The 18,356-nt window shown below is 45.8% G+C and overlaps 1 protein-coding gene across 1 annotated transcript in view; it reads right to left on the reverse strand.

Annotated features, from left to right (window-relative positions):
- Positions 1 to 18,356, reverse strand: part of LOC138521860 (complement C2-like) — a 261,013-nt gene that overhangs the window by 70,857 nt on the left and 171,800 nt on the right. Inside the window, exon 15 of the mRNA XM_069635006.1 lies at positions 16,619 to 16,710. Coding sequence (XP_069491107.1) covers positions 16,619 to 16,710 — 92 coding nt within the window. The remainder of the gene's footprint in view (positions 1 to 16,618; positions 16,711 to 18,356) is intronic.

Here is an 18,356-nt window from a genome sequence, read left to right on the forward strand (position 1 = left end):
TTCTGGATTGGCAAAGCACTACCTGAATCAAAGAAATACAAAGGTTTTTAGGCTCGGAGAACTTTTATCGCAGGTTCATACCCATTTTTTCAGAGGTAGTTTTGGCTATCACCATGATGCTAAAAAAAATTCAAAACCATTCGAATGGAATGAGGCGGCAGAGAGGAGTTTCCAACATCTCAAAGAATTGTTTTGCTCGGCTCCCATCCTTAGACAACCAGATCAGAATAAACCGTTCATTGTGGAAACGGACGCCTCAGCAGCAGCCATATGGGCAGTGCTATTATAGGAAGAGGAAGGCGTCGAACATCCCATCGCGTACCTATCACGAGCCCTCAAGTCCCAGTCAGCGCAACTATTCTGTCCTACAAAAGGAGTTGCTTGCAATGAAACAGGCCTGCGAGGAATGGAGGCATTTACTACAGGGTAGTGCTCAACCTTTCACCATCCGCACGGATCACCGCAACCTAAAGGTACTAGAAACCATGGAATGCATCAACTCACGGCAAGCGAGGTGGGCTCATTATTTTGCCCAATATGACTTTTGTATAACATACTTACCTGGCTCTCTCAACACCTTAGCGGGCGCTCTTTCCAGAAAGGGACAGTCAGAACTCCAATCGGCTATAAACCCGAAAGAATGTTCCCTAGGAATCGTTTTGTAGCTCTTGTTAATTCTTTCCTACAACAAGTCAAATAATAATAATAATAATAATAATAATAATTAGGCTTTTATATAGCGCTACAAACCCTCAGGTATCTGAGCGCTGCTTATTATTACCCACGGTGTGTGGTGCTCATTTATCGACCTCGGAAGGATGAAAGGCTGAGTTTGGCCCCGCCGGGATTCGAACCTGCGTTAACAGGCTCTGCACGGGTGTCAAAGCGGGCGCTCTACTCGCTGTGCCACTTGACCGGCTTAAGCCATAGTAACTGAACAGCATTCAGGCACAGCCATTCCACAGGGTATAAAAAAAGGAAGCCGGCTTCAGGTTCAAAGAAGACAGTCTTTATATACCAACCGAACCATTATGACGTAAGATCCTCGATTGGTGTCACAACAACCAAACAGCTTGACATAGAGGGCAAAGAGGTACACTGGACCTAGTGAGATGTTCTTATTATTGGCCAAAATGCATTCCGTGGTTTGTCCAGGTACTCACACCATTTGCAAGGTACTAGTTTCATGTGTCCAGGTACTCACACCATTTGCAAGGTACTGGTTTCATGTGTCCATGTACTAACACCATTTGCAAGATATTGCCAGCAAACACCTGGATCTTCACACCATATGCCAAGCAGGTTTCGCCTACTCTCCGGTCTGTAATGAATGCACACATGACTTGTACAACCTCCCCTGAACTTGTGCCATAGCCCACCCAAGTTCATGGCCGTCGTGTTGTATGGAGATTGATTGGATCGTGTATAGAAGTGCCAGTCCTTATTATTATAAGAAATTCAAATGTGGGAGCCTCTCTACCGGGAACAAACATGGGTCAATGAAATTCTATAGAACAGGGTATTTAACCCATGTTCGTCTTCACTAGAGGAGCTCCCACACTCTTGTTGAACTTATTATAAGAAATTGGTCTGCAACGTCCAGATGTTGTGAGTTATGACCCAAATGATCCCTCACTATTGAATCTGCTGTCAAGGGCTGATAGGAGTTGTAGTCCAAAACATCTGAAGAGCCGAAGGTTGCAGACCCCTTTTATAGGCTGGCAAACACAATAGCTGGCATGGGATGGGATGGGAATTGCTGCGTGGGGGGTCGGTTGCCCCCCATCCATGCCTGATTCTGCTGGCTATCAGTTGAAGAGACAGTCTTCTTCCCCGCTTGTCCCATGTGATGCTCCTGTAGGTTGCCAATTAGCCAATCTCTGGCCACGTGTGTTGGTGGTATAAGGGGATGGATAGCGCTTACATTTTGGCTTTGGCTGGTGATGTTGAAGGTGTCTGCAGGGAGGAACAGATAAGCATCCTCTCCTTTGGCAGGCCTTGCGACAAGTGCTCAGAGCAGCTATTGGTTACGCAGCGCTTAAGACTTCAGGCTACCCCACACTTTGCTCACTGTAGCCTTGGATGGCAGTGATAGCTCTGGGTGTGATTTCCTGAGAATACTTTGACACCTTACACCGCATTCGCCTGCACCTCTTGGTGCAGAGACCACCCGAAAGGTGCTCTGAGGATCAGCCGAGTAGTCGAGAATCCCTGCTACTGTCTCCATCCGCCACATGGGCTCGAGCGCAACTGCATCCTATCTCTCGGGCTTGGGGATTGACTCAAACACAGGCCCTACTAGAGGGAGGGCACGATAGCAAAGCACTGCTGGCAATGATGCATCCGTCAACATTGCTTGGCCCACAGATCAAGTACAGAAGATGTAAGCATGGGGCCTTCAGATAATTCAGACACGGCCTCCCCACCACCCTGTCACCGATTTGCTATCCTTGCCTACTACAGTGCGCCCACGGCACCTGAACTATACTAACACTTGCAGCCAACTAATGTACTCTGCGCTCTTCCACATGCATGCCTTCTCTGCTCAAAGCCTCCAATATCAACCTCACCTATCATGGTAATGATCATAAAGAGACGTATAACTGCAAATGCATGCTATCACTTGTTTACCTTCCATACTGTCTGCCACTACTGTATGCCTCACCAGTTCCTCTCCTATTGATCCAAGGCTGCCTCTCTCCCAGCATTGCCTGTGTCCGTTCAGTGCCTGTATGAGCTGCTCCACATTCCTTAACAGTTCGCATTATTAATCGCTCGTGCTATTACGCACATCATCTGTGACCCGTAGTACTTCTCGGCCTCCTGTGCCCACCCGACTCTAGCTGCCGTTATAACTGAAACTGCCCTTCTTACACTATATCAGAAAATTCGATTTTAGCCTATGCTTGCCTGATATTGCACAACTGAAACTGCCTTTTTGCACCTTGCCAGTAATTTCGATTTTAGCCTATGCCTGCGTGATATTGCACAACTGAAACTGCCCTTCTTGCACTATATCAGCAATTTCTATTTTAGTCTATGCCTGCCTGATATGCACAACTGAAACTGCCCTTCTTGCACTATATTAGCAATTTCGATTTTAGCCTATGCCTGCCTGATATTGCACAACTGAAACTGCCCTTCTTGCACTATATCAGCAATTTCGATTTTAGCCTATGCCTGCCTAGTATTGCATAACTGAAACTGCCTTTTTTGCAACTTGTCAGTAATTTCAACTTTAGCCTAGGCCTGCTCTGATGTTGTATAACTGAAATTGCAGCTGTAATCTAATTGAAGTTGCCCTTCCTCTGCACCATATTAGCAATCTCAAACCAAGTACTTGCCCACCTTGATGTACCAACAACTGAATTGCCCACTCTCTGCATAATATTAACTATGCTCCCTAGGCTCAATCTCACCATGTTCCCATTTTGCATTATGAACAACAGCACCCCATGTAGCAGCAACAGCTACATACCATTCAACAATGGACCAGCTAAACTCGGCTGCCCTAGACACCATCCTATCCCCTGTCCCACACCCTTCCTCCCCTCCCTCCCACCATTCCCACACATTGCTCACCAACACATCACTGCTAAAGTTAATACCACACCAGTTAATACCCTACCCAATACCACCAACCTTACCAAAGCTGACTACACGGCCACCAACCCCTACCCTCCCAATCGTTAGGTGACCGCCCCACAACCAACCCTACCCTCCATGACCGCAATAACAGACTCGGCGCTAGACTCCCCACCACTTCCAGCAAGCTGCCTGCCACACCTATGACCAAGACTACAACTAAGGACAGCGCTAATGCCACTAACACGAAACCTCTAAAAGGTGCACTACTCAATGTTAGATCCCTAGTAGCCCACCCCACCGAAATTGCCGACATTATCCTATCAGAAGACCTCGACTTCCTTGCTACTACAGAAACATGGTTACATGAAGCAGCAGGACCTTACCTCACTCTTGCTATTCCCGACAACTATTCCATTCTCAGAGCGGACAGACCTAATGCCCCCAGAGGAGGTGTAGCAATTATATTCAAATCCTCTCTCGACCTCAGACCGATTACTTCCCCATCGCTAAATTCTTGTGAGCACCTCACCATCAAAGTACAAACTACTCCTAAGAGTACAATTACTCTGCAACTAATATACAGGCCCAATAGGCTCCTTCGAAGAAGACATTACCACTCTCATAGCAGAGAATTCCAAGCCCCACTCCCAAAATATTATTCTAGGAGACTTTAATCTAGGGTATAATGACCCTAACGACTCTTTGGCTAATGCCCTGTCCGAGCACAACTTCACTCAAATCATTACACTACCTACCCACCAGAAAGGTAGAACCATTGACTGGGTCGCAGCCCATAACTGCAATATCACCTGCAAAGCCCCATAACCTCTTGTATGGACTGACCACTCCCTCATAATATTCAACATCAACCTAAACAATCCTAACCCCAAGCAGCGCCCCCTCGCACCCGCCTACCTGACTAGAAACAAATGCAACATCACTGCAGAGACCCTCACTCCTCTGATCCTCCCCCTCCTCAACACACTCCCAGCCACAGCTGACCGTAACCTTCTAGTCAACACTTACAATGATGTCCTAACTAGCGCCATTGATGCCTTTGCCCCACTAAAGCTACGCAAAGGTAAACCTAGAGCCCATTTGAACCCTTGGTACACACCGGAACTCAAAACTCTTAGAAAAAAGAAAGCCAAGATGGAAACTAACCCCTCAGCAGAAAACAAATCCAACCTCATGACCATTTCCTCCCACTACAAGAAAGAGATAATCCGCACCAAAAAGGAAGCTTACAATGTTAGAATAAATAATGCCCAATCCTCTGCTAAAGAGCTATTCACCATCCTGAAGGAATTAGAAAATCCCAACCCTCCGACCGATACTTGTGTGAAGGACAAGCCATGGTGCACCAGCATCCAAAATGCCCTGGCTAACAAAATCACTGGTCTTCAAAACAAAATTGAGTCCAAAAGACTACAACTCTCAAACAGTAACGCCTTCATACCTAGCACACTCACCTCGACCAGCAACACTTCTGGCTTCACTTTCAAAATGGTCACTATACCCGAAATCCAAAAAATCATAGCATCCCTCAAACCATCTAATTGCAAAGGGGACAGTTTCCCCGCCTAGATCATCAAAGATGCTGCGCGAGACCTAGCCCCCTTCATCTCCAAACTAGTAAACCTATCCTTCTCGACCAACTCTGTACCTAACAACTTGAAACAATCATGGGTTCACTCCCTTCTAAAAAAACAATCTCCCGACCCTGCCATTCCCACCAACTACAGGCCCATCACCACGGTCCCCTTCCTGCTAAAAATCCTCGACAGAGTCGCCTACCTGTAAATTCAAGATTATTTAGAGTCCAATCAACTGCTAGGCCTGAGTCAATCTGGCTTTCGTCCTCAACTCAGAACAGAAAAAGCCCTTGTTGACCTCAAAAGTCAGATTGATGACATCAAGGACAAAAACAAAGCAGCTATCCTACTCCTCCTAGACCTCTCAGCAGCCTTTGACTTGGTTGACCACAAAATACTCTGCAACCACCTCTCATCTGCTGCCCACTTCTCCCCCTCTGCTGTCATGTGGATACAATCCTTCCTAGTCAACAGAACCATGAGAGTCTTCTCATCGGTGGCTGCAGCAGACCCCCATCCCCATCACCTGCGGTGTCCTACAAGGGTCCTGTGTCTCCCCCACCCTCTATAACATCTTTACAAAACCTCTCTTTGATAAGCTGGACCATCTGGGTATCACCTACACCAACTACGCAGATGACACCCAGATACTCCTCACCATCACTGGCAACTACAATACAGACGCTACCAGGAATAACAAAATCTTCGCCATCATTCAGGCATGGATGGCCACACACGGCCTCCACCTGAATGATCAGAAGACCGAGCTCCTCCTAGTCGGATCCCCTAGTAACTTACAGAAAGTTAGTCCCGATTACTCCAACTTTATCATAGATGGCAACATCATCCCAGTTGTGAAAAATGTGAAAACTCTCGGCTTCTACCTCGACGCCAATGCCAACCTCTCCAAACAAGTTAATATGACTGCATCAGCCACTGCCTACACTGGAAAACTAATTAGGGCCTGCGGACCTTTTCTATCCATGAACAGCTGCCTCATTCTGGCTAGGGCCCTCATACAATTGAAGCTTGACTATTGCAATAGCCTCTACCTTGGTGCCAGCCAAGCTATAATCAAGAAACTTCAGATCCTCCAAAATAATGCGCTGAGAGCAGCATTAAATATTCCCAGGAGAGAGCACATCTCCCACATAAGAATATCCTGCAAATGGCTATCCATTCAACAAAAAATCGACTTAAAAACCCTCTGCCTTACCTATAAAGCCCTAAACCACCTAGCCCCCCCGTACCTCACCAACAAACTCACCTTAAAACCAAACACAAGAATCACTAGATCCTCTAATACTCTCTGCCTCACCGTGCCCAGATTCACCACCAAAAGAGCTGGGGGCTCGAGTTTCACTGTCCTTGCCCCTCAACTTTGGAACACCTTGCCGCTGAATATTAAATTGGCCAAAACCTTCCAATTGTTCAGAAAATTAGTCATTAGTTGGCTTCTGGAGAAGGCAACCCTCAGATAGACTAAGCCTATTACTAACTGTATACATTGTACATACCCTGAAATATTTAACCGTGAAATCTAACTACCTGCTTGTACAAACTGCATATGGCATATTACTGCCACAATTGTATAATTGCAATCATTTTCTATATATACTGTAATACTGTAACCATGTAACCTGTCCTTAAGCGCCCATTTAACCCTGGGTCTGGAGCGCTATACTAAATAAAATAAACAAACAAACATAATGTGTATCTCGTGATTTGCCTCATAGGTTTATAGTGTCCACAGCGCCCTTAGGGAGCACACCCCACCCTGCCTCCTACACTTGGTTACTCTGGAGTAACTGTGTCTGTGTCAAAATCAAAAACAATGGGGAAATCCAACTCGTGGCACTCGCCCCAACACTTTCCCCCAAATGCTTTCCCAGACCATAGTGGGGGCACAAACAAAGCATGGCATAATAGATGCCGACACTAACCTAAAACGTATTATTAACAAGTCTGGTGTGACTTTGCAAATGTAGAGGGCAAGTCTGTTCTGCGGCCATAGGTTTTGCTAAACTATCTTGCCCTCAATCTTTGCGAGGCCAGATGTATTGGCTTTGCCCGTGTTTATTTTGAAATGCCCCAAAGGTGTAACTGTTTAACCTTTTCATACTCCATTGGAAACTGAGTGAGATACTCCCCTCCCCTCCACCCCCCTTGGGTGTCCCAATTTGTAATGTTTTCTCCTGGACTGAAAGGAAGTGCGTGTACTTCCCTCCCCAACACTTGAGGCATTTTTTCTAAAATGTCCATGATGGAGGTAAACATTTGAGCAACAAATATGAGGTGTTAAACATCATTATCAGCCTTGACATGTGGTGGGCTTTAAAACCAGGTAGCATTGGCAAATATTGCCTGTTTTTACCAATACCATCAAACCTAAAATAAGGGGAATACAATCAGGAGGTCATTTTAAATGGGGACATAACGTAACTGCACGCTTCTGTGGGGTGTAACCTAGTGGAAGATGTAAAAGCCTTGCGTAAAGCTTGTTTGCCTTCCATTCACACCATGCCTCATTTTCATGGATTCGTATGGCAGAGAGGAGAGACGGAACATAACTTATGTTTCCGCTGCTCTCTTCCTCTCTGCCATAGAAATACTTCAGCATTTGTGCCGATATGGATTTTCATGCTGGTGCAAAAGTTGGGGATTCCTATGGAGTCTGCCTGCAGGCTCCGTAGGACTTCATTGTAAATGCTGCCTGTCATGTGTACATTGCAGGCAGCATTTACTCAATTTGCACAGCGGGGTGGCATACAAGCGTGTAAACCGCCTTGCTTCACTGCCCGTTTTGTATTCCTCTGCGCAAATGAGGAAAATTCTGTGGCGAGGACCTGTCTACGCCAAAGTGTTAACATAACGGGTGTGTGGAGTCAGGAATGGAACTCGGACACAAATTAGCCATGTTTTTGGTTAAGGACTTTTATTGAAAATAAAAGGGTTGGGAAAATGTCTCTCTGATCCTGCCCATAGGACTCCATGGGGATGGGGACACTGGAAACACTGGTTCCGTCTATGACAGAGCCGGTGTTTCCATGTCTGCCTGCAGGCGGGTGGTGTTAAACCCGCCAGGTCAGCCGGTCCGGAAGGAACGGTGGCGGTGGTTTTACCACCACCTTTCTTTCCGGACGGGCAGGGTCATACCACCATCTTTCTTACCGGACCGGCAGAGTCATAATGAGGCCCAGAGTCTTGGTTCCAGAGGGGGGCTCCCTTTACCTGGCTGTCCTCTTAAACACAGATGATTCTTTATCAAACAGTTCCTTGTGTATTTCCTGGACCACACAGACACTGTCACATACAAAGCAGATTGTTTTTCTAATTACACCTGTCTTTCACGGATCCTGCTATCTCTTCCTTCCAGGAAATCACTCCTTGTTTGTTTAATCAACAGAGTCCTGATTTTCCTTCTCAGGACTTCTAATACCCACACGTTTGCAATTGCATGGTATGCTTTTCTATCAGGGCTTTTATAATCATACATTTGAGATTACCTGGTGTACTCTCCTGCCAAGGTTTTTTGTGCAATTACATACTTGAAATGCTCTGGTACACAAATGATTCTTTTGTCTAATAGTTCTTTGTGTCTTTTCTGGGCCACAACAGTACAGTTAATTAAAAAGATGTTTAGCCTTGTATTTCCACTTCTTTTAAAAGTTCCTTCTTGTCTGCTAAGCCCGATTCTATACTTCCTCTTTATGACTAGACTTGCAACTGCTTGTATACCCCCCTGCCAGGACTTCTTATGTACTTGTGATTGCCTGCTCCTACCAGGGCTTCCTGTATTCACAAACATTGTTTCGCTTTACTTCCACGGTTGTGCATACCCTTTTCGGTATAGTATATCTTCTTGATTCATCATTTGATTTGGGTTCCCAATGTATTTGCATTCCATGCATTCACGTGCTGATAGGGGTCTTATTTGCAATACACCTTCTTGTCTCTCATTCAGTCTCTTTGCTTTCTCTTCCTCTGCGGCTTTAATTATGATTGTTCGTATTTGGCAGGGTCGTCGAAACACTGCGGGGAGCCCACTGTGCTTGGGTTGACTCACCAGTGCTTGTTGGCATTCTCAGTCCCATTTGCGCTCAAGCGGCAAAGGCGTACCGCCTGCTTTCCTCTCTGGACTGCTCTCTGCTCGCTCCTGTGTCTCCCGCGGCTAAGCCTCAGCACGCCTGCCTCAGTTCAGGTTCTGATAGGTAAAATGCTGCTTTCTACATTCAAAGAATGCCCAAGAGTCTTCCACTGGCTCCTGCAATGTCTGCGGCATGTCTAGTCTTCGCAGTGTTTCTCTTCTCCCTTGCTGGTGAGCCACTCAGCTCCGCCACACTGTTTCACGCTTCCAAGCTTCTCGATCCTCACAGAGAGGGGAGGTGTATCGTCTCATCAGCAGCAGCCTCTAAGACTTTGCCTTCAGTCTTTAAATCTCCTGGGCAGATATGTTTTCCGAAAACAACTAGAGCGCTCTTTGAGCTTGTGGCTCCTTCAGCTCTGCATTGTTCTTGTCCTCTTCCTAGTATTCAGGTGATTGTGAGAAAAGGAGTCAATTTATGTCCGTTGATGTAGGAAAAGGTGGTCTTGGAGCTTCCCTATTTTGAACCAAGGAAGGAAGTTTGGTCTATAGGGTTTTGGGAAAGGTTTTCCTTTAGAAGGGGTGTAGACGTATGGCAATAGGTCATGAGGGTATTGGGTATAAAGGGATCATCTTCAAAGGCAAATGGGGGATATAATCTCACATCCAATGAAGCCATGACATATTCCCTTAGTCTGTCTCCTCCCATATGATCCTCCTTCATTTAGCCGCCCCCAGGGTCAGGATCAGTTAATGGCTGCCGTCACCTGGCCACATGAGAGGAGGATACCGCCGGGAGATCAGTGATGACTCTTTTAGATTCATCACATACCCTTCCCCTAAAGACTGGGCTTCCCGCATAAGGGTTATTGTCTTGATATTGTTCGGTAGTCCCCCCCCTACCAGAGGAATGTTTTCTCTAGTCTTGGTTTTCCACCTCCAAATAGGACCTTCTGCATTAGAAATATCATCTTTCCAGGAATCGAAAGGGGAGTAGTGAAGGGGTGTTTTGTTGGCATTTCTCTGTAGGCTTTCAAAACTGTGGAAGTCTGTGCCAATTCAATTATTGTTTCCTCCGGTAACCCTAGGGATAACAGCCGCATCTATTTCTGTAGACTCCCATTGAACTTGCATGGTAACTGGGGTTTTATGGTATACCTCCTCATCTCCATGGAGACAGGTAATTTTTATTGGGGTTCCCCTTCTAAGGTCTCTGGTCGATATCTGATCTTACTGCTGTGTGCTTGCTACCTGGGTCAATTAGGGCTTTAACCGGTACCCCGTTTACTGTAGCGGAGTCATGAATCTTTAATGGTGGTGTAATCTCACAAAAGAAATTACTAGCAGTTTCAACATCTTCTTCTGGAAAGCTACTTTCCTCCCACACTTTTCCCATCGTGTAACCGATCTCCATGGGTTCTTCTTTTTTTAGAAGGGCATTCTCTGGCCAAATGTCCCGAGTGCCCGCAAGAAAAACATATTTGGGAGATGGGCCTAGGAGTTCGTCCCTCTTCTGGTTTTACCTCTGCTCTTTCTTTACTTGTCATAGGTTTTGTTTCTCCCCTCACTAGGTCTTTCAACAATGGTTTATGGGAACTGTCTTGGATCCTATCTTTGTAGGGAACTGGGGACAGGAAAACCCCTTCTGTTCTTTTCTGGGTTCTTCACCTCGATGAAGGTTTTTCAAATGTCTGTTGGCATCAGCATGGCTCTGTGCTGTTTCTATGGGCATTATTATACTAGGTTTGTTTAACTGAAGGACCGCTCTTTGTAGATAGGCGGGCAATGACTTTACAAACTGTTCGATGTTAAGTGCTTCCATTACCTCGGGTAATGATTTTTTTCTGAGCCATAGGGTAAATATATTTTGTACTCGGCCCCTAATTCTGCAGGTGTTTCTTCCGGGCTTGATGTTCCTTAATTTCTGTTTATGGAAAGGATCTGCCTGGCCCACTCTTTTTAACAATCCTTGTTTTATTTCATCAGAAGTAGCTGTGCAAAACTTTCAAGGTTGAGGAAAAGATTTCCCTGATCTTCCTCTTCCTTGTCTCGGGAGGATAGCTCAGGGGCAACGTGCTCACCTTGGAAGAAAGACGACATGGAGCAACACAGATTTGATTCCTAAGAAACCTCTGGGTATTAAGCGCGTTATAAATAACCAATTATATCATATCTTTTAAGGTTGCAATCTTCCATGTGGTAATACAGGCATCTTTTGAGAGACAAACATTCTATCCAGCCCAGTTTGAAACTGCTCTTCATCTTGTATTTGGTGGGCGGTCAACTGAGTTTTCTTTGGTAGCCATGTTACGATTGTTGTTGTTATCTTCCTCTCTGTTTTCTTTAGAAGGAGGTGTAGACGTATGGCAATAGGCCATGAGGCTATTGGGTGTAAAGGGGTCATCTTCGGGGGCAAATTGGGGATACCATGTCTCATCCAATGAAGCCATGACATCTCCCCGGAGGCTGTCTCCTTCCATGTGATCCTTCCTCATATAGCCACCCCCAAGGTCAGGATCAGGTAGCGGCTGCTGTCCCCTGGCCACATGGGAGATCAGTGATGACTCCATTGGAATCATCACATAGGTCTCTGCAACCGAAATATGGGAAGTCAAAAATGAGCCCCTAAGAGTACTATTCTTCAAACGCACAACCCTTCATTTTACAACCACGCACCCTAATCATCAGGATTGGCTCCTTATATACCTATTGGGGCTCATTTTGCAAGTCTCTATAATTTGACGGCGGGGTCCTATAACGTTTATACTTCAGCATAGACAAATATCCCTCATTTGCATGGCAGAATGCAAAAGAGGATTGTAAAAAGACTGTACACATTTGTGCGCCACCCTTTTGCACTGCGTCACACATGGCAGGCTGCGTTTACAATCGATTCCTATGGGGTCTACCTGCGTTTTGCTGGTGCAAAAAGCCAGTGTATTCCATAGCAATCCCCAGCATTTGCACTGGCGTGAAAATCCATGCCGGTGCAGATGCTGGACACTTTGCATGGCTGAGAGGAAGGGATTGGCAGAAACATAAGTTACGTTCTACCACTCCACTCTGCCATACAAATCCATGAAAATGGGCTGTGACAGGAATCTACTGCATAAAAGCCTTATGCAAGGCCTCTACGCAAGTGATTCCCATTATGCGGGGCTCAGAATGAGCTCCGTAGTGTATGATTCTTCCGACAAAAAGCCCCTCATGTTCCAATTTAATTACTTCCGGGTCCCGGTCAGCGCCTTAGCCATACATGAGTGCCATAATTTTTAGAACACATAGGGCCTCATTCGAGTTTAGTGGTATTCCAGCAGTAAATCTGACGAAATACCGCCAAACTCAATCACTGTTACTGCCACTTGGTCCTGTGGAGTTATCATGAGATTACAAGTGGTGATAATTCCCCAGTTATGAAGTCCATAGGACTCCATGAGGACTTTTGGTAGATTTACCGCCAGAGGAATTACTGCATGGCAAATCATCAGATTCTTGGAGGTGAAGTGGAGGATCTACAAGCTGGCGGTGTATCTGTCACTTTTCTGCCGAAAATCAGTGTATTTACTGCATGGTGATTCTGGTGGTGGTATATCTGGCAAAAAATATAATTTGGCAGTGCAGGAAAAGTGGAGGTAACAGAATTACCACCACTTTTTCCCACACCGCCAAACTTGTAATGAGGCCATATAGTGCGTTATTCTATGCTACTATGCCTTAAGAATAAGGGTTTGATCCTTTTTCACAAATATATTATGATTCTGCGGACGGATACCCATCATGATACAACTCAATGGCCACTAGATCTGCAGCGGCTCCTTTTCCACAAAGTATCATTCTTCAGACACACTCCTCTTCATGTTACAACTCAGGGTGCTCAGGATCAGTGCATCATTCACAAACAGAGTATCATTCTTCAGACATACTCCTTTTCATGTTACAACTCAGGGTGCTCAGGATCAGTGCCTCATTCACAAACAGAGTATCATTCTTCAGACACACTCCTTTTCATGTTACAACTCATTGCCCTCAGGATCAGTGCCTCATACAAAAACAGAGTATCATTCTTGAGACACACTCCTTTTCATGTTACATCTCAATGCCCTCAGGATCAGTGCTGCATCTGCAAACAGAGTATCATCCTTCAGACACTCTCCTCTACATATTACAACTCAATTCCCTCAGGATCAGCACCTCATCCACAAACAGAGAATCCTTCTTCAGACCCACTCCTCTTCATGATACATCTCAATGCCCTCAGGATCAATACTGCATCCACACACAGAGAATCATTCTTCAGAAACACCCCTCTTCATGCTACAACCCAATGCCCTCAGGATCAGTGCCTCATCCCCACACAGAGTATCATTCTTCAGACACTCTCCTCTACATGTTACAACCAATACCGTCAGGATCAGCGCCTCATCCACACACAGAGTATCGTTCTTCAGACACACTCCTCTTCATGGTACAGCTCAATGCCCTCAGGATCACTGCCTCATCCACACACAGAGTATCATTCTTCAGACACACTCCTCTTCATGTTACAACTCAAGGTGCTCAGGATAAGTGCCTCATTCACAAACAGAGTATCATTCTTCAGACACACTCCTTTTCATGTTACAACTCAGGGTGCTCAGGATCAGTGCCTCATTCACAAACAAACTATCATTCTTCAAACACATTCCTCTTCATGTTACAACTCAGGGTGCTCAGGATCAGTGCCTCATTCACAAACAGAGTATCATTCTTCAGACACACTCCTTTTCATGTTACAACTCATTGCCCTCAGGATCAGTGCCTCATACAAAAACAGAGTATCATTCTTGAGACACACTCCTTTTCATGTTACAACTCATTGCCCTCAGGATCAGTGCCTCATACAAAAACAGAGTATCATTCTTGAGGCACACTCCTTTTCATGTTACAACTCATTGCCCTCAGGATCAGTGCCTCATACAAAAACAGAGTATCATTCTTGAGACACACTCCTCTTCATGGTACAGCTCAATGCCCTCAGGATCACTGCCTCATCCACACACAGAGTATCATTCTTCAGACACACTCCTCTTCATGTTACAACTCAAGGTGCTCAGGATAAGTGCCTCATTCACAAACAGAGTATCATTCTTCAGACACACTCCTTTTCATGTTACAACTCAGGGTGCTCAGGATCAGTGCCTCATTCACAAACAAACTATCATTCTTCAAACACATTCCTCTTCATGTTACAACTCAGGGTGCTCAGGATCAGTGCCTCATTCACAAACAGAGTATCATTCTTCAGACACACTCCTTTTCATGTTACAACTCATTGCCCTCAGGATCAGTGCCTCATACAAAAACAGAGTATCATTCTTGAGACACACTCCTTTTCATGTTACAACTCATTGCCCTCAGGATCAGTGCCTCATACAAAAACAGAGTATCATTCTTGAGACACACTCCTTTTCATGTTACAACTCATTGCCCTCAGGATCAGTGCCTCATACAAAAACAGAGTATCATTCTTGAGACACACTCCTCTTCATTTTACAACTCAATGCGCTCAGGATCAGTGCTGCATCTACACACAGAATATCATTCTTCAGAGACACTCCTTTTCATGTTAAAACTCAATGGGCCTCATTATGACCCTGGCGGTACGGAGTGAACGGCGCCGTAAAAGGTGCCGGCGCCGTTCCCCCCGTACCGCTGCATTACAAGTTCCCCTTGCGGGACACGGTAAGCATGCCTGGGAAAACCAGGTGTGCTTACCGGGTCCCGCGAGGGGAAGAGAGAGCAAACAACGGGCCATCTCGTAATGGCCCGTTGTTTGCTCCCTCTCCCATTCCCATTCAGCCCTATGGGGGCTGAAATGGGAATGGGGAAGGACCATGTCCGGGTCCTTGGAGGGAGGAATTACCAGGCCTTCCGAATGCGGAATGGCCCGGTAAGTCCTCATTCCGAGGACCGGGACCCCGACGCGATTTCGGCAGCAGACATGCCGCCAATAGCGGTATGGTTACCGCCAAACTCGTAATGAGGGCCAATGTCTTCAGGATCAGTGCCTCATCCACACACAGAGTATCATTCTTCAGACACACTCCTCTTCATGTTACAACTCAATGCCCTCCGGATCACCACCTCATCCACACACAGAGTATCATTCTTCAGACACACTCCTCTTCATGTTACAGCTCAATGCGCTCAGGATCACTGCCTCACCCACACATATAGTATCATTTTTCAGACACTCTCCTCGTCATCTTACAACTCAATGCCCTCAGGATCACTGCCTCACCCACACACAGAGTATCATTCTTCAAATACACTCCTCTTAATTTTACAACTCAATGCCCTCAGGATCAGCACTGCATCCACAGACAGAGTATCATTCTTCAGAGACACTCCTCTTCATTCTATTCTATAGAATTTTCTAAAGTGCCAACTCGCCCGCAGGCATCAGAGCGCTGACATGTTAAAACTCAATGTCCTCAGGATTAGCGCCTCATCTCATCCACACACGAGTATCATTCTTCAGAGACACTCCTCTTCATGTTACAACTCAGTGCCCTCAGAATCAGCACCTCATCCACACAGAGAGTATCTTTCTTCAGACACACTCCTCTTCATGTTACAACTCAATGCCCTCAGGATCAGCGCCTCATCCACACACAGAGTAGCATTCTTCAGACACACTACTTTTTATGTTGCAACTCAATGTTTGTCTCGGGAGGATAGCTCAGGGGCAACAGTCATCTTAAAGACAATGCAGAGCAACACAGGTTTGATCCCCGGGTCCGCGCTTGGAAACCTCTGCCTATTAAGCGCATTATAAATAACCCATTACATTACAAATTACAAAATGCGCTCAGGATCAGTGCTTCATCCACACGCAGAGTATCATTCTTCAGGCACACTCCTTTTCATGTTACAGCTCAATGCGCTCAGGATCAGTGCTGCATCGACACAGAGAGTACCATTCTTCAGACACACTCCTCTTCATGTTACAGCTCAATGCGCTCAGGATCAGTGCTTCATCCACACTCAGAGTATCATTCTTCAGATACACTCCTCTTTATTTTACATTTCAATGCCCACCGGATTGGCGCTGCATCCCCGTACAGAGTATCATTCTTCAGGCACACTCCTTTTCATGTTAAAACTCAATGTCCTCAGCATCAGCGCCTCATCCACACACAGGGTATCATTCTTAAAGCACACAACCGTCCGCATAGGACCTCGTGGTCCACATGTTCTGGGTCTTACTGGGCCCACACTCTGAGTACCGTTTACCAGACACAGAGTTGTTCACACTGAACTTCCAGGTACAGGGATTCTGAGTCACACTGTGTGGCATAGCTGCACTCACCTTATTATCCAGCATAAGCGGCATGTCCAGTATTGTATCATGAATGGTGACTAATTTAGCTGTCATCTCATTGAGCGGCATAAGTGTGTCCTCTGCAGAAAGTAGCAAGCAAAAGAGAAAGACTGGTGGTTAGTAGGCTTCAAGTCAAGAGAAATACAAATGAAGTGAAAGCTCCCCAATCTTCTGCTTCCACTAGCAAGATCCACGTAAACAGACCCTAGAGGGATCAGAATATCGACAGGAAACAGAGCGCTGGTGAGAATAACTAAAAGAGTTTATTAACACACATCACGGAAAAACAGAGGTGTTCACATGTCAATCTGCATTGAGATCCTCCCAGGGTGGCTGTTTGGTGGTGACACACAGGCCTGTCCCATGATGCAGATCAGAGTAGCAAGGCACTCGATCATGGGGGGCGTGTGGCTTTGCAGGCAAATAAAAGTACAAGTTAAATGAGGGCCATTTACCCTGCACAGTGCTCCCCCTCACCCTCTCCAGCCTACTTCTGCAGGAGTCTGTCCTAATACATTCTGGTTTCACCATCACCGTCTTGTGGCCAATGCTGGATTTGACTTTTATGTCCTTCATTGATTCACGGTGCATCACCCTTTCTCAACTCTCATGCTGGACTTCCTTTGCATCTTGTACTCATGGTGGTCCTGAATCATGCTGTTTCCATCTTCATCTTGTATCCTGGCATGTTACTACTGACTTCTGAAATTGTATTCGCTCTCCCCTCTTGCTTTTCCACTCTTTTTGACTGCTTACCTTCTGTTCTCTCCTCCCCTCCCTTTCTCCCTTTTCATATCTCCCCCCCTCCTCCCCTTACCTTCTTCTATGCACTGACTCTTTCAGAATTGTCCCTGGACCTAGTATGATAGCAACCTCGTCTGTCTCCTCCCCCCACCCCTTACTTGTTTTCTTCCTCCCCCTCCCCTCCAGCACTATCTGAAATTTGGTCAGGCCTAGTATGATAGTCGCTTGTTTTGTTCCTCCCCTCCCTTTCTGCACTCCTCTCCCTCACCTTTTGTTTTTCTCCGGCTCTACCAGAAATGTCGTCAGGCCTAGTTTGGTAGTCTCCTGTCTGTTTCCATTTCCTTCCCACTCTCCCTTCCTTATCTATGTCTTTGCTCTTGCACTATCTGAAATGTCCTCAGGCCGAGTACGATAGTTAATTTCACATCCTTACTGTTCATGGCCTGTAAGAATGATTGTATTTTCCCCTGTTCCCTCCCTTGCCTTCAAGAGCTTTGAAACACATTGTGTATAGGCGCTATATAAATAAACGGTCATATCATATCATATAGACCCACTTCAGATTAACTTCCAAAGATGTCCCTCAGAAAATCAGCATGCATGCCACATTTCCCGAAAGCGGCTAATGTTCTGAGTAGCTTCTGATCTTCAGTACCCATCACACTAGCCAATAAATTCTCCCCATTTAATGCCTCAAATGAAAGTTTATACACTGCCATTCATTGCCCTATTTCATCGCTCAGGTCATTATGTCTCATCCTTAGGACCGTTTCGGTTTACTGCCTTTCAATTAGCTCCTCATCCAATCTTACTAAGCCCAGCCCTAGACAAGTGAGGGGTGCCAGACCAAAGACAGACTTCTTCTATCAAGAAATTCTTGAAAGAACTGTAATTTGTTTTAGATTGTAGAGCACCCACCAAGGCTTTAAGTGGGCTGGGGCTAGCCAGACTGAGCCCCGGCCAGCTCAGAAATATCATTCGG

Source organism: Ambystoma mexicanum, chromosome 13 (genome assembly GCF_040938575.1).
Source record: "Ambystoma mexicanum isolate Mex_15411 chromosome 13, UKY_AmexF1_1, whole genome shotgun sequence".
NCBI lineage: Eukaryota > Metazoa > Chordata > Amphibia > Caudata > Ambystomatidae > Ambystoma > Ambystoma mexicanum.